This window comes from Callorhinus ursinus, unplaced genomic scaffold (assembly GCF_003265705.2).
Source record: "Callorhinus ursinus isolate GAN/ISIS: 27379988/994484 unplaced genomic scaffold, GSC_fseal_2.0 scaffold10, whole genome shotgun sequence".
NCBI classification, from domain to species: Eukaryota; Metazoa; Chordata; class Mammalia; order Carnivora; family Otariidae; genus Callorhinus; species Callorhinus ursinus.
The window spans coordinates 28638362-28666237 of NW_027397072.1; the positions used below are offsets into that span (position 1 = coordinate 28638362).

General features: G+C 37.5%; 1 protein-coding gene across 1 annotated transcript in view; it reads left to right on the forward strand.

Annotated features, from left to right (window-relative positions):
• The window catches only part of LOC112821282 (olfactory receptor 5G9-like), a 39070-nt gene extending 11755 nt beyond the window's left edge, over nucleotides 1-27315 (forward strand). The window contains 3 exon segments of the mRNA XM_025868636.2: nucleotides 2516-2637; nucleotides 25601-25757; nucleotides 27194-27315. Of these exon segments, the coding sequence (XP_025724421.2) occupies nucleotides 2516-2637; nucleotides 25601-25757; nucleotides 27194-27315 (401 nt within the window).
• The last annotated feature ends 561 nt before the right edge of the window (nucleotides 27316-27876 follow it).

Genomic DNA, 27876 nt, shown 5'->3' on the forward strand with positions numbered 1-27876 from the left:
AAAAAACGTCATTGTATAAAATATAATGAAAAAAAAATTTTTGGATGTTTGAGGAAGTCTTTTTTTTAAAGAAATAGCATTTTTAAAAAATGTAGAGCAAGAAGAAAATAAGCTTTTGCTCTTCTCTGCCTTTAACTGAAGTAGTTTTTCAAACACCCCTATTTCCTAAAGCCTCCATTGGTCCTATCATGATGCCCCATACCATGTCGTTTTTAGAAGCTTTAGTTACAATGTAGTTGAATGCAATGCAATTGAAGCTTCTTTTTATAAGTGCATTAATCCCCCACTCTCATGACCTAATCTAACCGTAATAATTATCTCCCCAAAGCCCCTTCTCCAAATAATAATATATTGGGGATTAGGGCTTCAACATATGGGTGGGAGCAGAACACAAACTTGCAGAAGGCTTAAGTTCTAAACTTACAATAATTCATCTGGTTATTAATGTAAGTAAATAGCTGGGCTTTAAGCGGAAGGAGATTGCACAGATACTGTTGGGGGGTTCGGGAGTCAGAGAAGCTCTCTAGAAAACAGGGAGTTACATTAAGGGAACCACAAGGCAGCTGGGAAGGCACTAGGAACGTCGAGATTCTGGGAGTCTGGTGCAAAAGAAGGGGAAAAATGAATGGGAAAGGGAGGGCTCATGGGTAACAGAACAGAACGTTCTGTTGACTCATTACCTTTACTTAGGGAAAAGCCCCATCACAGGCAGATTTTAGATTTTTTAAAAGCTCTTTCTTTCTCTGAAGCCGGGCTGCCTGAGGTATTATTTAGAATCTTGACATTTGTTCCAATCACCACGGATGTACAGTTACTAAGTGTTCGGGCTTTAGATAATGAAGCCAGACTTGTGAAGACTCGGTGAAGTCATATCCTGCATTTCAAACGTCTAAAGGGCTGGGTACCAACAGAGCTCAGAATGAATAAGTGAATGCTAGCTACATTAATTAATCTCTGAACACACAAACAATAAATCTGATTCCAAAAATATTTTAGAACACAGTCTGTAAAGACAGTTTGAAATTGGTTAGCAGAAGTTATTTTAGCTTAAGTCTTATGTTTTATTTCAGAAATGAAAGTGAGAAGCTGCAGAGACAACAGCTGTTACTTTTGAACATAAAGTGTTAGAGGGGAAGTAGAAATTTATCTATAAAGTTCACAGATGTCTCCAGTCATCAACAATAGATGTCACTAATCATTTCCTAGTATTTGAAGAGATATGACTCATCTGCTAGTTGGCTGAAATTTTTTTTTTTTTTTTTTTTTTGGTGGCGGTGGGAATTGACCTATAAGCAAACAAGTAAATCTGTACTGCAACTAAAAGAGAATTATCATATTTCTTAAAATTTAAAGAATTATTACCATGAAGTTCTAGTTACTTGGCTAAAATTCGTCTAACCGATTTCTTACGCAAGTTAATATTGTGACAGGCTTCAGTGAATTGTGATGTTTCAAAACATTTCTGTTAGACTTTTAGCCCATTTGAATGTGGTAGAAATTATATTGGAATAAAGCAAATTTTATTTGCTCTAAATGAAGAGGAAAAGACATGGTTTTATTTTTTTGCCTAAAACTTCCTACTTCATATATTAATATCAAAACTTACCACAGTAACACCCTTTCTGACAACCGACAAAGAGAATGAAGATGCTCAATTTTGCCTTAAAAGAGAGTTCAACTAGAATTTCTCTTAAGCTATAACTGTATTTGGGGGCCACCTGGGTGGCTCAGTTGGTTAAGCATCGGCCTTCGGCTCAGGTCATGATCCCAGAGTCCTGGGATCAAGCCCTGCATTGGGCTCCCTGCTCAGTGGGAGTCTGCTTCTCCCTCTCCCACTCCCCCTGCTCATGCATGTGCTCTCTCTCTCTCTCTCTCAAATAAGTAAATAAAATCTTTTAAAAAACTGTATTTTGATTTGTGTGTGAAATTCTTTAAAGACTATCTATTCAGAAACTTCTCTTTGCATTAATTCAAATGTTACATGATTGGTAAAAATGCTTACTTGCCTTGGATGGTGGTTTGCAACTAGTTGACCTTAATTATGGCATTGACACGTGGCAGGACTGACTTTATGGGTGTGACCGGTTCAGCTGCACTGGGCCCAGTGCTCAGAAAAGCCCTGTGTTTGGTTTAATTCTTTATTGCCATCATTTGGAGAGTCTTAGTAATTGTTGAACAAGGGACCCTGTGTTTGCATTTTGCACTGGATCCCACAAATGATGTGGCTAGTCCTGGCACTTAATAAGAAGTATGGTCAGTTGTCAAGGTTCTGGATGATCTCCAAAGACACTGCGGTCTCTAGCACTTGGGTACCTGCGCCTATTTTGACGAGGCAATTAGGGATGATATACAGACTCAGGCTTCTTCAGAGTGATGTGCTACCAAGTCCCCTCACTGAATGTAGAGTGGTGAGAGTGATCTTTAATAGAAATGTACAGTTTTCTTTGACACAAAGGGAAAGGACCTTTAGAATCTGTATATTCAATAATTCAAACTTTGTCTTTTGTTCTGCTAGGAGAGGGAAATGACTTGTATAAGATGCAGGAAGAGAAGCTGGGATTAGATGTAGCCATTACCCCCAAGCACATCCTGTCCCCACAGAAAGACTCCAGTCCACATACACTGAGGGCAATGAAGGTAGAGTAACACTGAAAATCATACAAAAAATGCTACTTATATTATATGACACTTACAGATTCTCTCCCAAACAGGATCCTAATGGAGTTTTACTGCAATTCAGTATTAGATTCATAGAAGCTAAATGTGTTACCAAAAGTCATAGAGCAAGTTGAGGTAAACATCAAACACAGGTCTTCTAAATCTGTGCCATTTTCACCTCTTTGCTCTGCTTGCTAAAAATTGTTGAGCCTCAGGTGCCTGGGTGGCTCAGTTGGTTAAGCAACTGCCTTCGGCTCAGGTCATGACCCCAGGGTCCTGAGACCGAGCCGGTTGGCTCCTTGCTCAGCAGGGAGTCTGCTTCTCCCTCTGCCCCTCCCCCTGCTTGTGCTCTGTCTCTCTCTCAAAAATAAATAAAGTTTTAAAAATCTTAAAAAAAAATCATTGAGCCTCTAATTGGAAGTTCTGCCCACATAATGGGGGTTTTATTGAAGTAAATGAAGTAATCCTTGAGTTACCAGTGAAGGCCTTTTCTCTATAGTCTCCCAGCCCAGAGCAATTGTTTAGGTGGTGAGAAGGAAACAGGGCACCACAAATACTGCAGAAAAGAAGGGCAAGCCACTGGAAAGGAAGCCAATGAATATTGGCATTGAAAGAAACATTACGATCAACTTATCAATCTCTCCTTCTCTCCAAATCCCACCTGATGGAAAGCCCTCTCAAGGGCTGCTAGAAAGATGAATTTTCACATAGAAACGTTTACAAATGAGCATTTTATCTCAAAATTCCATTCCATTGAAGAACTCTAATTTGCTTCAAAGTTCTGGCTTAAGTTAAACTGAAATTTGACTCATTGTAAATTTGAATAGAATATGGTCTCTGCTCTCAACCCTGCAGACGAATACAGACGTAAACACAGAATACCAATACACATGTGACCAAGTCATAGTGGAGAAACCTACAAGACCTATTTAGAGAGGCACATTGCTGGAACTGTTGGGTAGGGTTTCAGAGGACTGGCTCCTTGACAAGGACCGTGAATGGCAAATTATGAGAGGGAGAACACAGAGATTTTAGTTTGATTCTTAATGACTTATTTTCCCCTATCCATGTGACTTTTTTTTTTATGTTAAAAACTCTTGGCCTTCTCCTTTTAGACTACTTACCAACTCAAATAATTCCTTAAATATTATGTGTGACATTCATATCTGATCAAAAACTAGCAGTATCTCTCTTTTTACCCTACCTGTGACTATTCTGTTTCTTCAGTGTTCCTCTTAAAGTGAACCACCACATTTAAATCCACTTCATCAGATATGCTCTGCCTTTTGCAGCAAGACTTCATTCTCTGTGATTAGAGCATTTTCTCACATAGTAAGCTTGCATTAGAGTGAGTGCCAGCAGCATCATTATTTTGTTGGCTTATCCTAAACCTGTATTTTGATCAGTGAGGCATAGGGCAGGTGTCCTACACAAGCATATACTTGGAGATCTAAGAGAAGACTTTCTTGATCTTTTCTAATTTTCTCTCCTTTGTGTTGACCAAAAGAATGAGATCTTGCCATTTGTGACAACATGGATGGACCTAGAGTGTATTATGCTAAGTGAAATCATTCAAAGAAAAATAACATATGATTTCACTTATATGTGGATTCTAAAAAAAAAAAAAAACAACCCAAAAAGCAGAAACAGACCCATAAATACAGAGAACAAATGAATAGTTGCCAGAGGGAGAGTGGATGGGAAAATGGGCAAAATGGGAGAAGGAGAGTGGGAGGTATAGGCTTCCAGTAATGGAATAAATAAGTTACAGGGTGAAAAGGTACAGCACAGGGAATATAGCCGATGGTACTGTAATATTATTGTGCAGTGACAGATGGGAGCTACATGTGTGGTGAGCACAGCATTATGTATAGACTTGTAGAATCACTAGGTTGTACACCTGAAACTAATGTAACATTGTGTGTCAACTATACTTCAATTAAGAAAATGTGGTAACTGTGTCTTTAATATTTTTAAATTGGAAAAAATCCACAAAGCCACAAAAAGAAAAAAAAAAAAAACCCAAAGCACCATTATAAAGCCTAAGACAGAGCCTCATCATATTCCACCAGGAGCTTCCCTAGGTTTCAATAGAGCTTGCTCACCATTAAATAGGTTTCTTAAAATCACCCATTTGGTTTTTTACCAAAAAAGTTCCCATTATATCATGTTTCTTGATGTTAACAGTGGAGCTGCCACTACCTGAGTGCCTCCTAGCACTTTCATCTAAAATGTGAATAAGACAGTCTGGTTATTGGGGCACCTGGGTGGTTCAGTCAGTTAAGCATCTGACTCTTGGTTTTGGCTCAGGTTATGATCTCGGGGTTCTGGGAAGGAGCCCTGAGGCGGGCTCTGCACTCAGTGGGGAATCTGCTGGAGATTCTCTCTCCCACTCTCTTTCCCTCCCCGCTGCGTGCACACACTCTCTCAATAAATAAACAAATAAATCTTTAAAGAAAAAAAAAAGACAGTCTTGTTATTATGTATTGTTGTTGAGCCCAGCTGGATCACAGGGATTATCGTATACTTAAAAAGAAAAAAATCCACTCAGACTCTATTTAAAATTTTGTTGGAATAGTTTCTCAACCCTCACATTATAATTTTCTCAAATAACTTATCTTTTTTCTCCTTTTGAAAACTTAGAACATTTGCTTGATCCCCCATTTTCACGGTGTGCTCTCTCCCCCATTTTCATTGTTGCTCAGACTATGACACCACATTTGTAGTCCCTTTAGTAACCAGTTATGTGCTAATTCTTCACTAGCTAAATAGAAATCATAGATTATTTTATCACTTGTTTGGGACCTCCAATACATTTCTATTAAAAAGATTATCTTCCTTACTCTGGAAGACTGAACTAAAATTGGATTTGAGTAGGAGTGCCTTCTCTCTTCAGCTGCTACATTTTATCATTTTCCTTAAGCACTGGGATTATGACTTTCTATTTCTCTTTCACATCGTGGAATATATATATATTTGTTAGCACTTTTCTTGAGACTTCAGCTTATTCTGGCATCCTTTTCCTGAACAAATTTCCTCTGAATCACACCATGTTTTAGTACTCATTTGTGATTTTGTGTTTCTCTTTCCATCTTACAAAGATTTTAAAAATTTGAGATTCTATCCAGTGTAGTGGGCACTTTCTATAGTTCTATAATCGCTAGCATTAATTGCATATTTAGAATTTTGTTTTGTATTCATGATATGTAAATTTTTATGCATCATTGAAATCAATTTACCAATACAATTTAATGTATCTAAGCTTTTGACTCTGTGAGGTTGACTTACATTTCTTTTGTGTACTGTCCTTGTCTAGTTTCAAAATTTTAGTTATATAAACCTTGTAAAACAAATTGGGTTAACTTCCCCTCTATTGTAATCTCTGGGAAAGTTTGTGAAAGTCAGGAATAAACCATGTGGGAAGGTATCCTAAAGGCTGTCTGTAATAGCTTCTAGACTTGGTGTCATTAGAGAGTGGAAAAAGGAGGGCAATTTTGACTACCTATTGCATTTATTTAATGTCCACTGATCCATTCAGGGTTCCAAATTCTTAAAACAAGTTGGTTGTATGTTTATTTATTTTAAAAAATTTCTTCCGTGTACATATTTTATAATTTATAGGCATTAAATCATTCATTGTATTTATGATTTCAAAAATAACTACTCTATCATAGTATGTTTTATGTATATATATATAAAATATATACAAACACATTCACACACATGCACACATATATACACTATAAGACATACATATGTGTATGGGTATAGTACATATATGATACATATACGTGTATATTTTGGGGGCAGGGGTTAGGTTTCTCTCTTTGCGCAGTTTTGCTTGAATTTTGTCTATTTCATTCATTTTTTGGAATATAGCAGGAATTTCACTTTTAAGCAAAATTTGATTTCAGGCCTCAAAATCCATTTTCAACTTGTTTTAGAAAATCATCATCCATGTCCTTCTTCTACTTATGTGGCTAGAAATGTATGTGTATAATAATACCACTTGTGAATTTCTATTCATTTCTTCTCAAAAGCCCCTACACTGTGCTTCTACTCCACTCCTTTGGGAAGTATTTCCTGACTCTTGACCAGATCTAGCTAGGAACTCCATCCACTATGCTCTCATTCCTTCCTGTCCTTGACTCCATTCCAACAAGTAATGTGTTTACTGGTCTTGCTTTATCTAAATGCCAAGTCTCCTTAGTATATTGTAATGTTTTTGGGAGTAAATGCCGTGACTTTTGTTTGTGGCTTCCAAATCCCCTGTGTGTTTAGTATACAGTAGACCGAAAAAATGAGTTTGAATTTTTAACACTTATTTCTGTTAATTTTTCCCACAAGAAGCACAAGAAAAATTGGTAGTTTGGATATATTTTGACAGGTTAGAAGATACGAACTTTTTCTTCTAAGAAGATTGCACACTCACCAATATGATATGCCAGACCTATTTATTGATTTATAAAGTATCTTTCTCTAGGAAGAATTTCAACAGGTATTATCACCCCTGCATATATCTACTTCCACAGCCTTTAGAAGAGATTTCTCAAATATTATAAATTTTCTTCTGTGGTCACGACAGCATTCCTGCCTTTACCTGTGGATACACAGGTCATACTAAACTCTCTGAAGCATGAAATAGGGCTTCATTGTTCATTGTTTAGGCTCATCATCTCAAGGAAGAGGCTTATGCCTTTTAGAATCCATCAAATTAAAGCCTCTTATTCATTGTCTTTCATTAAGTCATGTTCTCCTGCTTATACAGTTTTTATAACTTTGATTTATTTTAACCATATTAGCACTTTTTTCCCCCTGATGAGTTTTCATTCTAACAAAAGATGTACAATTGGAAAAGTCTTGTCTTTTAGGCATTTGCTCCAACTATGGGAATTTGCAAATTCTCCCTATGGGCTTGCCTGAAATTAAAGTAACGAGACCAATTTCAGTTATTTTAATAAGAAGATATTTAAAATGCTTAATTAAATTCACTTATTTCAACAAGAACATATGATTCTGAAAAGCTGGGTTTCCTACTTGAGTTAACGGGGAAAGATAAGAAAGTAATCAGCAAGGTCTGCTACAGACATTTAGCTTATGCAAGTACATACATACTCACAGAGAGACCCACACATATACAAACATACAAATGCTGTTAACATCTGCTGTTCTGATCCTCAGGTGCAGCATATAAAAAGGGGAGCCAGCTCTGGTTTTTAGTCTAGATATAAACTGACTAGATGATAAGAGAAAAATATATAAAGCAAGTATTTTTGGTCTCTATATGTGCTAAAGTGTATATTTGTTATTTTTAATCCTCTGCTCCCTAGGCCCACCTGCAAAGGCAGCCAATTTTACAAATGGTAGCTGCAAATCCCATACTTTATTGTTTAGAGTTCAAGCAATAGCTTGCTTCTTTATTGTTAGAACTTGGACCAGTAAGTAATTGGCCTCGAGGAACATCTTAAATATCAGCCTCTAAAACCTGTACAATTGCCCCAGACCTAGATGCTGTGGGAGTAGTGGGTCAGCGATGGCAGACTACATATAACCACATCACAGAGCGCCAACAACCGCTTGAGTCCGCTTCTTGGACTCAGTCTGGAGATCAAGGTTGGTCTGGTAATTCTGCAGCAAAATAAGAGGAAGATGGACTGGAAATCTGCCACCAGAAAATTTAGGCAATGACTTAGCTGCAATCTCGAAATTGAGGTGATAAAAAGATGCCATATGTCTAAGCTAAAAAACAGGGTGCCTTTTTCAAAGACCATGTGATAAGTCATTGAATGATGTGAGCCATTTTCATCCGTTTTTGCATTCCATGTACACCAAAAATGGAATAAATGGAGTAAAACAATAGGATCTATAATTTTTAAAAGAGAGTAGAAGAACGAGAAGGGTTGAGAAGGAGGGCAGAAGGAGATGCAGTGCTTGAGAAAGGAGAAGATGCATGTGAGGAACCAGATATTTGGTAGTAAGGTTGCCTGAGGGTTTGGTGAGAAACCTCTGGCAGTTTGATGGGTAAATAACAAGGCTGGGAGAAGACACATTTCAACACAGGAAAAACAGACTTTGATCTGATTCCTTATGCAGCCAAACAGAATGAATTGATGATTTCTATTTCATTAGTGTTCATTTTGCTTGTTTTTCTATGATTTTAGATCATCCAGTAATAGGTTAGGGAGAGTGATACCATCCTGTTATCAAGCCTCAGCTTCTGCTGGGCCATCCCGCCCACCTGAAGACAGTCTGGGATAACTCCTTATTCTAGGCAAGGAGGGCTCTGGTGCCAGGAGAATGACAGAGGAATATAATTTCTCCAACTAGATCCTAGCAGTCATTGCCTGAATAATCCTACCACTTTTTGGAAGCTTCCTCTCCAAGTAAAGTTAACTGCTTGTCCTGAAAGTTAAGGCCAATTAAAGACATTTTGCTTGAATGACTTACTCTAGTTATTTTTCCCCTGTTCCTCACAGGATTCTCTGAGTGTATTTAGGAACTCACCTGTTGAACAATTACAATGAACTATTTCCAGCAGCTAATCTGTGGAGGGTAGAAAGAGGAAAATTGGTGGGTGCTAAAAAGACATCTGATTCAAGGCACCATTTTTGTTTCTGAATATCCCTTAAAGGTTAGAAAGTGAACTAGGCAGGAAGATTCCTCTCTGTGCAGCTAGTCTCCAGAACTTACAGAGATGGTCATGGGGAATTTTAAGCCCACTTCCTTCTGTGAAGACTCTGAAGGGCTTCTGTTCACACGAAATCAATGAAGAGACCTCTGCTAAGAATCGTCAACAAGAGCACAAAGAGGATCAAAAAAGCCAGCAGTCCTTCAGTGCTCATTTCCTTTGCTTCAACACCTCCATAAGAATTCTCTTAAAGATGCTGGCAAGTGCGTCTTCAGAGGCAAGCAGTCATCACTTCTTGATTTCTCCCTCTTGGCATGGAGTTTTTCAGACTGCTGAGCCCTCTCGTAGTCTGAACCAGAATGCCTAGTGAGGCTTTACCGTGAACACTTAGAGGCTAAAATCTAGGGCCCCCACTAAGTGGGTAAATTTTTAGAGAGAGTTGTTTAGATCTATCTCTGTGCCTTCTAATACATCTCTCTCTCTCTCTTTTTTTTTTTTGACTGGACATTACATGGCCTTTCTTCTTTGAAGTTATGAAACTCCTGTCTCAGGGCCTCACACAGGGACCTTCTCCAACACACTGTTCACTGGACCTCCTCCTCACCCTTCAGGCATTATCCCATTCCTGTCAGTGTCCCCAGCCCAGACAAACTATAATCCCATTCCTGTCAGTGTCCCCAGCCCAGACAAACTATAATCCCATTCCTGTCAGTGTCCCCAGCCCAGACAAACTATAACTCTCATTGTGCAATGATCCATTTTAAAATACCATTTTTATTTTATTTTTTGGAGAGAGAGTGCATGCACATGTGTGCACGAGCGGGTGGGGGGAGGGGGGAAGGGAGAGAAGGAGGGAGAGAATCCCAAGCAAGCTTCACACACAGCGCGGAGCCAGACACCAGGCTCCATCTCACGACCCTGGGATCATGACCTGAGCTGCAATCACGAGTTGGATGCTTAACCGCCTGAGCCACCCAGGCGCCCCTTGAAATGCCATTTTTAAAATGGGTAAATAATTATTTGTATAAATTCCATGTTAAATATATGTCTTCCCACAAGCACGGAAGCCCATGACAGAAGGACTGTGGATGTCTTCTAGCTCAGGCACTCTGTTCAGTTCTCTTGGTCAGAACCATCCTAGGCCATCAATAACACTAGAAATGGCACGATCTCATCTTAGAGCGACCCCCAGGGACATTTCCAGTCTAGAGTGCGTCACTGAAGTTTAGGGCCTCAATTTCACTGGGCCTGTAACTGCCAGTAGGTGCTGGGTTGATGCGTGGGTACATTTCAATGGGATCTGTAAGTTCTAGCTGAGGGTTAAGAAATTTCCTCTGAAAAGGGCCAGACAGCAAAAATTTTAGGTTTGGGGACCTTTCAGTCTTTGTTGCCTTAATAGGGTGAAAACTGACAAAAATAAAACACTAAATGAACAAATGAACAAGTGTGGCTATATTCTAATGAAGCTATTTAAAAAGCAGGCACCCGGACAGATCTGATCAGTGAGCCCCAGTTTGCCAAAGCCTGTTCTAGACAGTAATTTCTTCACTTAAGATTTTAAAATCTGGCAGAGACTACAGACAGAGACTACCTGTTCCATTCTATTCCTGTTCTCTGGTATAACAGCATCTCACAGCTATATTATTGACAAAGAATACAGAATAATACCAAGGATAATTTGTGTGGGAGGAATGCAGCGATGACCCTTCTATCAATTTTATTCAGGGTAACTATTGTTTTAGAGAGTCACATAAATTCAAAATCATTTAGCACATGTTGCTACAAACCAGCCTTGAGAAGTTTTCATTGAAGCTTGATTTTTTAATGTTATTTTTCATATTAAATCTTGCATTATCCAATGCTTTCCTATAAAGATCATCTGTAGTTGCTTATTCTAAGGATTAGGTAGTTTATAGGACTGATAGGAAATACTTTTTGACAGGTAAGGAATCGAAGAGAGTCATTCAAACCATTCACTTTCCCTGTAAATTACAGCTGAGTGACTACTATCAAAGAATTGTTCCCATCTCCATTAACCAGCTCTGTCTCCTACTCAGTCAGCTGTGTATGCTGTGGATGTTTTGCACCAAGCTCTAACACCACTTACAGGGCTGATATTTCAGACTAATATGAACGTTGACCACTTGCACTCACAACATGCCCGTAACACATGTATTATCCAGGGGAATTAATTGTTCGCAATGAATTCAACATTCAGCCCTTAACATTTTTTTATTCTGCCAGGGAGGCCAGAGAATAAATCTGTTCTTTCAAGCAGGCTATTATTAATCCCTGGCTTTCACAAACAGCAAACAGCCACTGAATCCAGCTGACAGCACATATTCATTTAAAGACTAATAAGGAGAATTATCCAGATTAGTTAAAACATATTTCATCATCATGTTTAAATCCTTCCAGAGCTATTGCTGGAGTTGGACTAGAGTATGCAAGACCAATGAACTTGTTTTAATTGTTATCTAAAGTTGAGGCATTGAGAAAATTTCCAAAATACATTCTGGAAATCATTTCAGCTTCATTTTGGGAAGAACATAATCTTGCAACAGACGTTATTTAACTTTTTTTGCTAAGGAAATAAATTTGAAACCCTTCAGTGTTTTTGAGAGACCAGATTTGGAGATGTCTCTTTACTTACTTTGTGTTTAAATTAGGATTTTTGACTGTACCAGGCTCAAATACATGAGGTAAGGATAGAAATGGGAAACAGGCTTCAAAAAGTAGAACTTGAGAACATGAGGGAGGAGGGATTTTGGAGGCTTGTCCTCTACTCTCCAGTTTCATTCCCCAAGGAAAATGCTTCCCTTGCTCTGTCCCTTTTTAATCATGCCAAGAATATTGTCAGCATCTCTCCAGTTATTGTGCAGATTTAAAAGTATCTATTTTATAGTATAACTTTTGAGCCTCTTAAAAGAAAAAAATGAAGGCGGGGGGAATCGGAGGGGGAGACGAACCATGACAGACTACGGACTCTGAGAAACAAACTGAGGGTTCTAGAGGGGAGGGGGGTGGGGGGATGGGTTAGCCTGGTGATGGGTATTAAAGAGGGCATGTTCTGCATGGACCACTGGGTGTTATATGCAAACAATGAATCATGGAACACTACATCAAAAACTAATGATGTAATGTATGGTGATTAACATAACATAATAATAAAAAAAGTAAAAATAAAAATTAAGTGAATGAAGGTTAAAACAAAAAAAAAAACAAAAGTCACCCAATGATAACATAACCCTTAAGAAAAATTCAAAGGTTCTTTATTATGTATTTATCTTTATGTAATAGTTCAGCAAGTTGCTTAACTTCTCTCTGTCTTCCATTTTTTAAATCTGTAAATTGTAACAATAACAACAATAATAAAAGCTACTTCATAGTTAAAAAAAAAGAAAAAAGAAAAAAATGGATATTAAGCCAACGGCACGGTATCCCAAATTTTGTAACTACTGAATATCTACAGGAAAACCCTCTTAAGAATCCCATCATAGGGCGCCTGGGTGGCTCAGTTGGTTCAGCGACTGCCTTCGGCTCAGGTCATGATCCTGGAGTCCCGGGATCGAGTCCCGCATCGGGCTCCCTGCTCAGCAGGGAGTCTGCTTCTCCCTCTGACTCTCCTCCCTCTCATGCTCTCTGTCTCTCATTCTCTCTCTCAAATAAATAAATAAAAAATCTTTAAAAAAAAAAAAAAGAATCCCATCATATTCGTAGAGGTTTGTTTTTTTTTAATTGGTAGATGCTTTTTAATGCTTCTATGGTTCATTTGCAAGAATGATTATCACTTCATGGTTGTGGCATGTGATTTACTTCATGCCTAGTCTAGCATCTTCCCTGAGCTGTAACCTTCCTTTCACAGAGTGATGGGAAAGTCTTTGAAGAGCTTATGCCTCAGGGACAATTTTGAAATGGACTTCACCCTTATGATATCTGTGAAGTGGAAGCTACAATTGAAATGTACCTGCAGTTTGCCACCAGGAGGCATATTTGGCCATTTCTAAGATGCAAACAGTTGAAAATGCATTCACAAGTATTAAGATCTGAATGAAGTTCAATTATGTCTGCATTTCTGTGCTCCTATTGGATGCAGGGGTTGCAAAGTGCTACCAAAAGACTCATCTTGCTCATAATGAGGGTGTAAGAATGGCAGAAAAGGGCTATGAAATGAGAGTTTCCATCTGACATTGTTTTTTTTACGTAGATCCCTCTAATAATTTGGTATGGCTTTATTAAATATTGCTTTACTCCCCTGAGCTTTAACTTTAGTATTTCATTGCAATTGTATCAATAGTTTAATTCAACTAATGCCTATTGAGGCTTTGTTATATTTATGTGTATACAAACAGAAAATACAACACTCCAGAATAAAAATCCTGGACTATATTAAGAGAAAGGTACATGACTGCTTAAATAACATTAGCACATTCAATTATTATTCAGTTAAAACTTCAGTGTTGATATTTATTCAAATTCTCACTTTTTGTTGAGGGAAAAAAAATAGCTAAAAAGATTAGTAAGTCAGAGAGTGGATCTGCCTTGAATATTATTGTATGGCCCTGACTCTTCTACACGTTTCCATGGTCTTCACGCTTTACACAGCCCCAGCACTCCTGCTTATCCAAACTAACCCTCTCAAAGTTTTCCCACACACTGCATTTTAACTCGTAATTCTGTGAATGTGGAGGGTCTGATTTCTGACAATAATTTGCTTTTCTACTTCTCTCCTTCTATTTGTCCTTAAAACTCCGATTCAGTGTCACTTCTTAGTAGCAGCGCTCCCTGTCTGCTATAGTTGAGTTAGGGGTCCCTTCCTTGTGCATCAGTATGTCCTACGCTTATCCTTCCCACAGCCCCTACTTTATCACATTTAAACACTTTTTCTTGGCTTACTAATCTACACTTGGCTGTGACTTCCCTGAGGAGAGATACTGTGTTGATTTTTATTTCCAGATACTCAATGAGTAGACACATAGTAAACATTTATTGTATAGAAGGGCTTATGGAGTTTACTACAAGGCTGATTAGTTGTAGGGAGATAACTGCCCAGAGAAATAAGTCTTTTCTTGACTATAAAATCTTTGTGGGACATTTTTGTTCTAGAGAGATGAAGAATATTTCTTTTGGGCCTATATATATAAGACCAGGCTCTGCCAAAAGTGCGGGTCATTTACATGAGGCTCAGATCTAGCCCATGGCTTCTCATGCTGAGATCCTATGCTGTAAAGGATTAACTCAGCACAGCTGGGTTTTTCACATTCTGTGCATTCCACAGAAAGGTTTAGCCCTTGCTGTGCTCCTCATAGGTAATTTCTAAGCCCTTGAAAGATACCCTCCCTGATAAGAACATTTTGAAATGTGGACCCTGGGCCATACCAGTCTTTGCTAACATTGTGATTTATGGTGTGACCCTGGGGGTGCTGGAGACCAAGGTTAGCCACATGGATGGTCAGCCATGCCAACAAGATGGTTCACACCAAGGCTCAGGTGAACTTTCCTGGTTGGCAGTGATCCATATCACTACATATTGCTGCTGGGAGAGAGAAATGCTATGAGAAAGAAACTGGAAACTTGTGTCTAGTGTCTCCTGGAACCTGCCCTATGCACCTTTTCCCTTTTGCTGTAATGAACTTTAGCTGTGAGAGAATAGCTTTCTGGAGCTCCATGAGTCCCTCTAGCAAATCATTGAATCTGACTGAGGTCTTTTTAACATTCAAATGCAGAATCCTAGCATCAAAAGAACAGTATAGAGAAACTTCTGATCATCTGTGGCTATTTTATCTTAAAGTGCCTTATTTCCTCTGCAGGAGGAGGAAAAGGTTTAGAAAGCGTAGTGCACAGCTTCAGTTTAACATTCCCTTCCACTAACCTTCCAGGGAATTTTCTGGACCTTTGATGATAACTTATGTGAACTCGATACTAAACTCCACTTCTGGGTTAAATGTTGATTCTTAGTGTATATTAACTCAAACGAAAATCTGCTGTCTTCTTTGAGACAGATTAGAATAGAATCAAATTAGTTTCTGGGACTTCATCATATGCTTCATGGCCTTAGAGGTCAAAATATTTCCTGCAATCCACTTTGCTGTAAATAACTTCTTACGTAGATTTTAATTAGGGATCGGCTTAAAATGTATAAAGATGCAATTTGTATTGCAGTAAGTACAATGGAAGTGAGAATGTTAGAGAGCTAGTAAAGAAAAAAAAAGTTTGTCTACTATGGAAATTAAATTGGTTTAAATACGAACAAGCTTGTTTTAAGATGCAAAATATAATTCCTAGACTAACCACTAGGAAATAATCCAAAAAATAGAAAGTTAAGAAAAAAAGAAGGAAATCAATAGTATACTAGAAAATATCTACTTATAATAAAAGGAGGAAGTAATGGAGGAATTAGGAAACAAACAAATAAAAAAAGGCAAAAATGTATAAAAAGCAAATAGCAACGTGGGATACATCAATACTGCCTTAGTAGGAAGGATAAAGTGAACAGACCAAACACCACAACCAAAAGGCAGAGATTGGAAGAACAGATAAAAAGCATAACCCACCTATATGTTGTATATGTAAGGTGGGAAGATAAAATTTCTGGATAAGTTACCAGTGGCAGACAAAACAGTGTTTTTCAAACATTCCATATATTTCTCTTTACTTCTTAGACTCCTTATAGTAAGATGGTTTCATTGTTGCAGCCAAAGAAATATGAATGGAAGGGAGTGTGTTATTTCTAGGGCCAAAATTTTAAAAAACATATACTCTCTTTTGCATCGCTCTCTTCTTCTTCCTTGGTGTCCTTGCAAGTTATTTCTGAGATGTTTGGAACCTAAAACTTTGAGCCACTGCCTGGTAAAGGAATGGCCTGACCCCCACTCAACTTTTCATAAGCAAGAAATAAACCTGTTGCACTAAAACGGTTTTATTATTTATTGCCAGGACCTAGTTTAACCCAATATGGGAACAAATACCTCAACAAATGAGGTATCAGTTTAATCTACAAAAAAATAATGCCTTGTGTCATCAGACAGAGGATGGTAAAATGGATTCTGAGCTGATCAAATAAGAGTCCCTTTTGTTAGCACTGTTTTATTTGACTTCTATAGTACCTCAGTATATTTATGAATATTTCTTAAATAATGCTCTTGGAACATGATTGAGGTCATCTTCCCTCCAATTCCCACAGTCCTATGTGGCCTGATTATGTCAGTCACTGATTAGCAGACTTCGTTCATAAAATTGTTAGGAATCCAGTTTTTAGAAGATACATAGTTATGTATTGTCAATCAACAAGCCCCCAAATATGAGTAAGACTAAAAGAAAAAAGGAAAGAGAAAAGAAGTGACATTCTTTCAGTTGTTCATGTAAAAACCTTGGGGTCATCCTTGATCCCTTTGTGCATCTCACACTCCATATCCACTCCCTCAGACAGTCCTGCCTATTCAGCCTTCAAATTACTACAAAGTTTAACTACTCATCATCTCTATTGCTGCCACTCTGGGCTAAGCGACCCTCATCTTTCACCAGGATTAATAAAAGCTTTTAAACTGGTCTACTTGCTTTGCTACTTGTCTACCTTCTATCTAGTCTCAAAAGAGCAGCCAGAGTGATCCTATTAAAAGGCAGTCAGATCATGTCACTTCTCTGCTTCCTCTCCCTCAAGCATGTCATCTTCATCAGAGTAAAAGCCAAAGCCCTAACCAAGACCTACAAGCCATACGTGATATTTCTGACCCTTGTCCTCCACTACTTCTACCCTTGCTCTCTCTGCTTCCTTGCAGTTCTAAGTAGGTCAGGCATGCTTTTGCCTTCGTGGTTTTGTATTTGTTCTTTCTTCTCCTTGGAATCGATTGTCTTCAAGTATCCATACGGCTCACTCTCTCACTTTACCACAGTGTTGCCTTTTCATTAGACTGTCCTGACTCACTAGGGCCATGCTCTTATTCCAAATGCACCCCTTCCCATCCTTCTTCTCTACATTACTTTTTCCCTTCCTTTTCACTACCTAATGTACTATACCCTTTACTTGTCCTCTTTATCCTCAGTTTCTCCCACACAAAGGATGCCCCATGGGGCAAGGATTTTTGTCTATGTGCCTAGGACAGTGCTTGTCACATCAGAGTATTCGATAAATATACTTCTGAGTGGCGGATGCAGAGCTGGACTTTTTTACACATTTTCACTTAATCTTCATAATCATCTTATTATGTAGATACTTCTGTTTCCTTTTTAAAAGACGAGACACTGAAACTAAGAGATGTTAAAACATGTGAATCTAGGTCTTCCTGACTTCAAAGTCATTGTTCTTTATTGTATCTCAGTTACTTTTACTCAGGAAAATAAGTGTTATGTGACAGGTCCTTAGGTCTTTATTTCCTTTTTATCTGGGACTCTATTCAATCTTCCTTTTGCTCTCTAGCTTTTCATGTTAACACTGCAAAGATGACCCGTTGTGAAGCCCGGCTTAGCCACACTGTCACCATCTCCTCTCAAATCCCACTAGCTGGAGTAGAGCTGTCAGCCTTTTGTGAACATGGCAAGCCTCTCCGTGAAATAAAAGGCCAATGACATGGTGTACCTTGTAAAAGCTGTCATAGTGGAAAAGAACATGCAGCAGTGTTCACATCATGAAGAGAAATGTCACCGGATGCATATAATTTTGAAATTCTTACCTATATTTTTTATATATGCTACTTGGGTTAACAGTTCTGAGACAATAAAAGAAAGACACAATCATTTTGTTCAGCTCAACCGCTCAAAATGAAAAAGAAAAGGTTCTCTATAAAAGTGAGTATCAGATGAGTAGTCTCCGAAATGTTGCCTATTGATCTAATCAAAAGAGACCATTCAAAATTAATATAGTCCAGGTTTATGTAATATTTAGAATAAGTCAAATGCTTGGTACTTTTGAGGTAAAAGTTTTATGATACCTGAATAGTAATGGCAGAAAAGTCAAGGTCAGAAGAGATAAATTTGGAATAAAAAGTGAAACCAAGCAGAATTGCTAGAAATTGAGACATTAGGAATGAAGGAAACACTAAACAGGAAGCTTTGCTGCCCATGTCAGTCCAAGATTTATGTGAACAAGGATATTTGAGAATTCATGGTGGAAAGAAGAGGAACAAGGTGAAAGAGACTTTTAATCCTTACTTTGCTGAATTTAGATTTTTAAACTTCTTACAATGAACAGTAATAAACGCCATAAAAAGAATGCTTGTTGAAAGTTATCAAAACATATATATTTATATTTTGATGTGTGCGTGCCTATGTAAGGGACACACATACATTTCCCAAACAGCTTATTTCTGTGATTCCATAGGTCAGAGAAAAGTTACTTGGGATTTTTTCCTCTAACGATGCTAGGGTGATAAAGAACACTATATACTTTCACAGATAAGAGCAAATAAACCCTCATGTTTCATGACTTGTACTTTGCAAGTGCATTTCTCTCTCATGTAATAGACCAAAGCAGGTGCTCTTAGCCAGCTGGTTCTCCTTCCCGCAGAAATGTAAAGATCCACATAACCCTGGGATCATCTCCATTCTAGGCTACTGGAAGGGAGACATGCAAACAGGGAAGAGCATGCCTGGGGAGGTTTTCATAGGCCAGGCCAGGAAGTGCACAGTTCTCTTTTGCTCATATTCCAGTAGCTACATCTCCATGACATGGCTACACTCACCTGTCCAGCTATGTGCCCAGGAAGAAGAGGAACATAGCTCTGAGAACAGATCAGAGTCTTCCCCATGACAACAGCACATGTATGTTGAGCTTCTACATACACAAGTAAGGCATTATTTTAGACGCTGACATACATTTGAATATTGTGTTTTTTGAGGATACCAGAACAGAATGTTAATTATATGGCTTTTGGAGAATAATAAACTGCTCCAGTTGGATGATAAAATCTATAATAGTACGTATTTGGGCTTATGTCATGTCTTATTAACACATACTTTTTGGTTTATATCAAATGACAGAAAACTTAGAATTTTAGAGTTTCAGAAGAGTTTGAATTTAGAAAGTTATTCACCATAGATTATTTGAGGCATTAATGGAGCTGCGTAATTGAAATGCTGAAAATGTAAATTAATTGGCTTGTAAATGAGACAGGTGTAACAAGTAAATGAGGTCCTGGGGGTCTGTTTTCATTCAGCTACTGAGTTGCAGGAGAAAGTGAGAATGTTTACAGCGGTTAATGGAATAATTATGCAGGATTTATCAATTCTATTAAAATTACATTTAAAATATAAAGCTATATTGTACAGTTTAAATTAGAAAATGGGCTTTCTCAGAATTGAAATCTTCAGAAGTCAAAAAGAGCCATTTTGCATTATCATGGAATGGTAACTGTCTTTTTTAAATTAGGAATTTATTTACAACTTCCTCTTTCTATTCAGTTTCCAGTCTTTTATACAAGAGTCATCTGTCTTCAAGGTTAGTTCATTTAAGTCATGGAGGAGAGAAATACCAAGTACAGAATACAAAAGAATACCATGGCCATAACGCAGATTTCTCAAATACCATTTACTTAGGCATATCTCCAGACAGACACTATTTTAAATATTAACATGTATCAGTTCCTTATTTCTCACTCTTCTTTCTTCTTTTTCCCCCGATTTTATCATCTCTAGATTGCTTCTTCCAGTAAATTCTTAATATACTGGCTGAAATGATGGGAGTGGAAGCCAAGAACAGGCTTTCACCTAAGTAAGAATCTATGCCTCCAGGGATTAGTGATGCCTCCACAAAGCTGCTAAAACCATCACCTTTATTCCGCCTTTTTTGGGGTGAGTTCTCCCAGACACCCAAGAGGAGTTAAGCTCAAACCAATTTATAAGCCTATCAGATTAATCTTCCCAATACCCTTCCAGTTAGTTTTATGCCTAGAAATTCATCTTTCCTAGATAGCACTCATCTCTATTCACCTAAACAGCTACTTTTTTCAAGTGCCTTTTTGAACTCCAGTGGATCAATGGGTTTTGTTTTAAAAAACATTATTCAAACTCATTGATATTCTAAATTTTCTTAAATAAAAACATCATCTAAAAATTAAAAGTATGAGGAGAATATATTATCTGAATGTTTACAATCTAAATTAAAAACAAATTTTTTTAACAAGAGGTATATAACAGTTTTTCAACCTTGGCATTGATATTTTGGAGAGATAATTCTTTGTTGTGGGGGGAGGGGACTGTTCTTACATTGTAGGATATTTAGCAGGATTCTTGGCCTCTACCTACTAGATGCCACTGAGCTGGGACAACCTCAGTTGTCTCTACATACTGCAAAATGTAATCCTGGGGGAAGACAAACTGCTTCAGTTGAAAACCACTGGGCATTATAACTTTATTTTAATCGCAAATATTCACATGTATGCTCTTAGCTCTTGATGAAATATCACAACCCTCCTTGTAGCAATTCACCATCCAGAGGGGAGAATTGTTTATATGTTTATACAGCTGTTAATCGATATGGGACTTTAGGCAAATCTATAGTGAATGAGACTCTGTGGGCTAATTCATCAGTTTTAGCTTCCATAATGAAGGAGAAACTAATATGTTTTTAGTGTGGCTTAGCTTTTTTAAGTGCTGAAGCCAAATTATGATAGTACAAATTGGGTCAGTGGATTTCTTAGTATTTTGCTAGTAGAATGGGTGGGTGGGGACAAACACATTAAATAAGAAACTTAAGAGTCATATACCTTAGCTATATCTGAATATTAGAGTACTTAAGATTTTTTAGATATTTCAATTTTGTTTTTATCCAGTATTGAAAAATGAACAATTATCTGATGAATGTCAGTCATGCAAAAATTCTATAAGATAAATTTTGCCTAAAAAAAGCATTACACATTTTAATAAGGTATGTATTCATTAAAAAAAAAAGCATTACGCAGTCTGTATAGATCTCAGGTTTAGGTTTGTGATGTTTCTGAGAAATACCTAGATTCTGAAATTCCTACAGTTTGTGCCCAGCTAGCCTGGAAGCCACTTCATGACTTGGAAAATTCTAGGTGTGAAGTAAAACATCTTAGCGATATGAGTTTACTCCTAATAATGACTCTGGGTTGGTAGTCAGACGTTCACAGTGGGACATTCACCAGCAGTTGAAAAGAACTTAACCGGAAGATTGAAATGAGATGAAAACATCTGTATTTCTAATTGTGAGCAACTTTGGCTTCTACCCTTCCTTAACTACTCAGCTCACAAATCGCTCTAACAGGGATATTTCATACATATGGGTTAAATTCTCAAGTTATACTTGCAATGTTATTCAAGTTATCTTGGTATTTGTAATAAACACATAATTGGGCAGCTTATCATTCTAATATGACCCCAGTTCAATGGCATATGCACTTCCAGGTGCCCCAAGCGTCTGCTAAGGCCAAATGTCTCCTGAGTAAAGATGTGAAGCAGTGCACCTTATTAATCTCTTTGCATATACTCTCCAGATTTTATCACAGAACCCATATGGAGGGACTCTCATGCCACAACTTTTAGTCTGCATATATGAACAGAGTACAGAGAATGGGGAAAAATTTTTGTAACTACATTTGTCAGACTTCTGCTACAGTGCCAGAAAATTTAAATTACCATGAGAGTACAAATTTTGTGTATGAATGAAAAAACATAGATTTTCCTGGAAATAAATGGTACAAAAGAGATCTCAAATGCCACCTCTTTCATGAATTTCCTGACTCCAAAATTAGTACATTTCCTTTCTCAGGCTAACAACCCTCATGACCATTGTGTCTTTATGGTTACACATTTTAAAAATAGTATTCTGTCTTGTACTATAGAAATTCATGTGCTTCTCTTATATTGCTTTATTAATCTACAAGGTCTATCAGAGAGATTTCAGAGTTTCATTTCAGAGTTACTTTGTCTCACACAGTCATATTGATCATTCTAGTTACTATAGCCAGATTTAAAAAACAAAAACAAACACCCAAAATATTTATTACACTCACCAGTCTGTAGTTTGGGTAGGGGCTCAATACAGATACCTCATTCTTGTTCTACTAGGTGTCAGTCAGCTGGAGCAGCTGGAAATTTGGGCTCTGAAACCATCTGAAGACTTGCTCACTCACTTATCTCATGGGTGGTAGTAGCTGTTAGCTGAGACATTGGCTGAAATTGTTGACCAGATTATCTATCACTGGCCTCTCTATGTGGTCTGTGTTTCCTAAAAACATGGTGGCTGGGTTCCCAGGGTGATAAATTGATGCAATGGGATATAAAGGATTATAGGTAGCCTCTGACGTAAAGCAAAGTGCATTGCTTTGGGCATAAAGGGTCAAGTGGCATATAAAACTCACCTTATGCATCTCTATATTACATTGGCTATTCTCAGAGAGGTCACTATCACTTAGGGAGGAATCCCAGTTCCAAGGAGTTTATCACTGCAGTGAAAATTTCCCAGATATCTTTCCCCAACACCACCCTCCGCTCTACTCTGCCATTCATCACCTATTTATCTCTTCAAGACCTTTTGCACATAGCTCAGTTTTAACTCATCATTTTGTTTGGAAAGTGTTTTCGTGCTTGCTTCTCCTTGATCTTTGTTCAGAGCCTGGCATGCCACTTAAAATTTCAGAGATCAAGTCTTTGTTAAACTAATGGAGGAAATAAATTTTGGATCTTGTGTTGGCAACCTTATCAGGTGAAGCAAGCAGTATAAATTTGACTGTGGCCTTCTGCAGGTGGAAGCAAAATGCTTTAGGAGCTGACCTTGGGTGGAAAAGAAAACCTGGGGCTAAAAATGAATGAATGAATGAATAAATGAATGACAGTAGAAAATGACCGTAATCACTAATTTGGCTACAATATCTAAATAAATTCTGATAAAATAACTCACTTACTAACCTTGAAAGGCTTAACAGTACTTGCCTAGAAACTCTTCAAAACTCTAGTTAGCACTTCTAGTAAGAAAGTTGAGACATGGTTGAGACATTTGTGCTATATATACCACCAGACAATGAGCTCTTTTTCAGAGTAGTATCAAATTACTTGGTTGTAATAGTTTCTTTATAAATGTTGAATGAGCAAATCAATTAATCAAGATGGATTTTTGATTAAATATAAATATATTTTATGTTCTTGGTAAACATAAATTAAACTTTGGGAAACCAAGTTTACATGACTTTAACTATTAATGTGGAGAAAGGCATCTTTCCTTGTCTACCACTGTCACCTTTCTCCCATTGTTACAGCCATTCAAATCTCTATCAAGGCAGAATATTAAATATTATAAAGTTTATCATCTGATGTTAAGGTATAATGATAAGAAAATTTTTCCTGAACTATAAGAGTCAAAAGAAGAAAGAGGGGAAAAGAGAATATAATGAGATTGTAAGTATCCAGGAAATATTGTCTGTCTGTTATGATTTATGTAATGAAATTAAAAAGTTGAAAGCCAATTTTAAAGCATTTCAAAGTAATATCAAGAAATTAATTTGAAGGATACATTTAATGTTTTGAATCAGAATCTGTCAAGTCTGTCATGAATTTTAACTGAGTAAAAAAAGTACTCTGATGCATATTGTATGGATGTTGGAGTTTCAAATACCACAAAACTACCCAAGAGATGGTGATCAATTACCTGGCAGTAATAATGTACTGCATTTGAAATCATGATGAATGTCAAAGGAAATATTTTGATGTATTTAAATAATGAACTCTACTGTTTGTAAAACCTAGTTGTGCCAGATAACCTTTAGAACAGTGTCTTCGATTTTAACTCTAGGTTTTCTTAACTTACCAGTATGTGCACACACACACACAAGTACACATATCATAAGTATAAAGTTCACTAAATTTTCACAAACTGAACACCCCTGTAAAACCAATAACCACAACAAAGAAAAACCCCCAAAAAACAAAAAGCAGAATATTGTCAACTCACCAAAAGCTCTCATTATGCCCTCTTCCTATCTCTGCCTGCCTCCCAAAGTAATTACTATTCTGACTACTGACAGCACAGATTATTTGGAACAAAAAAGATAGTATGTATTTTTGTGTGTGTGACTGGCTTCTTTCAGTCAACACTGTTGACCTATAGAGTAAAATGGACAGTTATTTTACCAGCAAGATGAATATATTCAGAAAGAGCAAAGTGATTGCAATTTGAGACATACAAGCTATGGGAAACCATGGGCAGGTCTGGATATTAAAGGAGAATACTGTTTCTTTACAGAGAAAAGAAGTAAGTTGGGAGGGGCTGCTTTGAATGAAAGTCCATTTGGAGGAAAGTGTGATTTCAGGGTGGTGATGGTTTCTTATTGGCTGAATTGTGGTATTTTTCTTATTGGCTGAGCTTGTTGCTAGGCTCGGAGAAATTCTTCCTGCCTCCTTGGAGTAGTAAAGTAGGCTTCTCCTATTGGGAATGCAAACTATGTCTTTTGCTGTTGGGGTCTGCAACTAACAATGAGCAGTAGGGCATGAGAGCTCCTCCATCTGGTTTCCTGACTCCATTTTATATGAGGTTTCAATCTTATGTTTGTGGGAATAATCCATATGGTTGCTAATAGTTATAGATTGTTCATTTTTATTGCTGCATAGTATTCCATTAGATGACTATTCTTTTTTTTGGAAAAAAAATTTTTCTTTCTTTTTTATTGAAGATGACTATTCTGCAATTTATTTAACCACTCTAGTCCTGATGACAATTTGAGTAGTTTTAGTTTGGTGCTATTATAAATAACACTGCTGTGAACATTCAAATACATATCTTTTAGTGAATATATTTTAACACCAACGCTAATACTCTTAGCATGTGCTGTGTGAATTATCATGTAAAATTACACAATTAATGTTAATTATATCTATTACTCAGGTAATAAGTATAAAATACCTTTATTTAAGCTTCCATTTATTAAAGCAAGATAATCATTATTAAATAAAAGCAAACTCTTTAAAAGAGAGTCTAGTATATGCCAGATATAAAACTAGGTACCTTATCAAATTATCACTGATAAATATTCTGTAAAATGAATATTACTATAAAATTTTGCTAGCTAATGTTAAGAATTTAGCAATATTAAGTTGTAAAAATAAATTATGTTCTAACATAAATTTTGTTTGCAAAATAAAGGAGGGGACAAATGGGAAGAAGAAAAAAGAAGGGAAAGATATTACAAAGAGATGTTTCCAAGTGAAATTTAGAACCCCAGTCAGTTTGATCTCAAAGCCTTATAATTTATATTTTCCGAGGGGCACACCTTGAGACAAAGATTTAATCAAACAAGTTGCCATTGTAGACAACTAGAAGTCTGGGAACCATTGCAGATTATAGGGCTCAAAGAGGTTTCCTTTTAGGACCATGGGAGCTGGGGTATTTTTAAATCAGCTCTTGGAGTCAATGGTACAGGATTGATCCGAGAAGGGTTATTTTTCTGTCACTTTTCGGCCTGCCCTGAACAGTGGCAACAGAAGGTTCCAGATAAACCTTTAGGCAAAGAGATAATGATTGCAGGTGAAAATCAATTAGTATGCACTTAAATGATAAGGCTTGAAAGGACATGGGTGGAGCACCGAAAATGTCTGTAACAATTTACTTGCCTTGGACAGATCCTCCTATGTCCCATGCTAAATTCACTCAATATCTCAATATTATCACTGTTTTTCATGTGGTGGCCAGTCATGGTTTCGCTGAAAAAAAAAAATACAATGGAAGGAGAAGTAGGAAAACTAACACACTCCCTCTCCCTTCCAACTATGATTCTAGATTCCGTTCACTCTCAGCCAGCCTGTTCGATGGTCTTGCCCAATAAGTAAACATAGACCTTCATCTTTGTGGATCTGTGTCCCTGGATAACATGCCCTTTTCTTAATTACTTTAGAAAACTTATCATTGTAAACTCTTTAATATGATATTAATATCGAGAGCCAGCTCTATATTCTGTATAATGGTTAAATGACCTGGACTCCTTCTGATGATATTTGATTAACGTCAGTAGAGTTAATGTTGTTTTGGGGCAAGACTATGTGTGTAGAGTACCATCTATCCCAGCTGAATGTAAACTGCTTCTAATCCTCTTTCCTGATTAGTATTGGAGATAAAAAGCTCATTTGCCAGATCAATAACTGTAGATCAAATGCTCAAGGCTGTAGGGATTATTCTAGTGAAGTCACACATCTGGTACAGAAGCTGCAATTGGAAATAACACCTGGTTAAGTGTATGCTATCATTGCCATGCTCCATCTTTTTTTTTTTTTTTTTTTTTTGAGTGAGGAGGCATGTGGACCTGTCAATTAAGTAGGGTGAAAATAAAAACCACCACCATTATATCCTTTAGGCTTTAGGCTCTGCCATTGCCATTCTGCTTTTCTACCTGGGACACAGCATTGCTTTTAATTTGCTAACCTGCTTGGAAGCGAGCAGTTTCAGAGGCTTTTACTCAAAATTTCTTACCATTATTGCAGTCCTTCACAGGTTAGGTTGCAAGTTTAGGAGCCCTGTCAACCAAGTATATGCATCCCGATTATGCATTAATGGACTGAGAAATGTCAGAGGTGAGGGCTCTGTAGAATCATTGGGTCCACAATGAGATGACTAAAGGCCAAGGCCAGTATTCCATCTATCATGCATCCTAACTAGGGGTCTGTGATGACATTGTGGATTCCCTAGTATATTGTAAGTCCAGACTCTGTAACAGGCTTCAAATTATAAAAATGGGCCCTGGCAAATTTCTTTAGGTCCCTTTGAGGAAAGATTATGAAATTTGGTATTATGTATAGTTGCTTTGTGTTATGGAGTATTCCTCAAGGGGATGCAGTCTCTTCTGGAATAGGCTCCCTTGAAATTGGTATATGGTTATTATTTTGTGCTGTGGTTGCTGACATCAGCCTTCTGATCACATGTTTTTAAGTTTTTGTGTTGTATGTGTGTTGTTGTTTTTATTGTACAAGGCAGGAAACCATGGTCCAGCAGCTTACAGGATCTGAACGCTGCCCAGAACTACATGAGCTTGGAAGAATTTGCTTCTTCAGTTAGTCTTCAGATGAGATTGAAGCCCTGGTTCACACTTTGATAGCAGCTGTGTGGGAAACTAAAGATGATCCAACTAAGTTGTAGCTAGACTGACTCACAGAAACTTCTAGTACCAATTGTCTTAATTTGGGCTCCCCCAGAAGCTGATGCCTAGAAAATGATGCAAGTGTCAGTAGTTTATTTGTGAGATATTTCAGGAAATACAAGTAATGAAGTGGACACTGAGATAGGGAGGGGAATGAGCCAATGAAGGATACACTACCAAACAATCATCATGGGCAACTGGAACTTAAACTACACGAGGAAATCTCAAAGTCATTGTCCCTAATGGGTGAGGGAGTTGGGGTATTTATATACCAACTCAGATCAATTTTTGGTAGAGAGCTGTTTTGATGAGCCATTACTTCTACTGTGACAGCAGGCTGTGGTGCAACAATTTAAGCTTCCACAGAGACTCACCTTGAGGCAAAGAGATTCAGACAATAGGCATTGAAAGTATGCAGTAATCCACCAAAATGATGAGGTAGGGAGGACACTGACTGAGCAATGGTAGCATCTGCTACACTATCCTCTGCCTTTCTCCACAAATAATGTCATATTA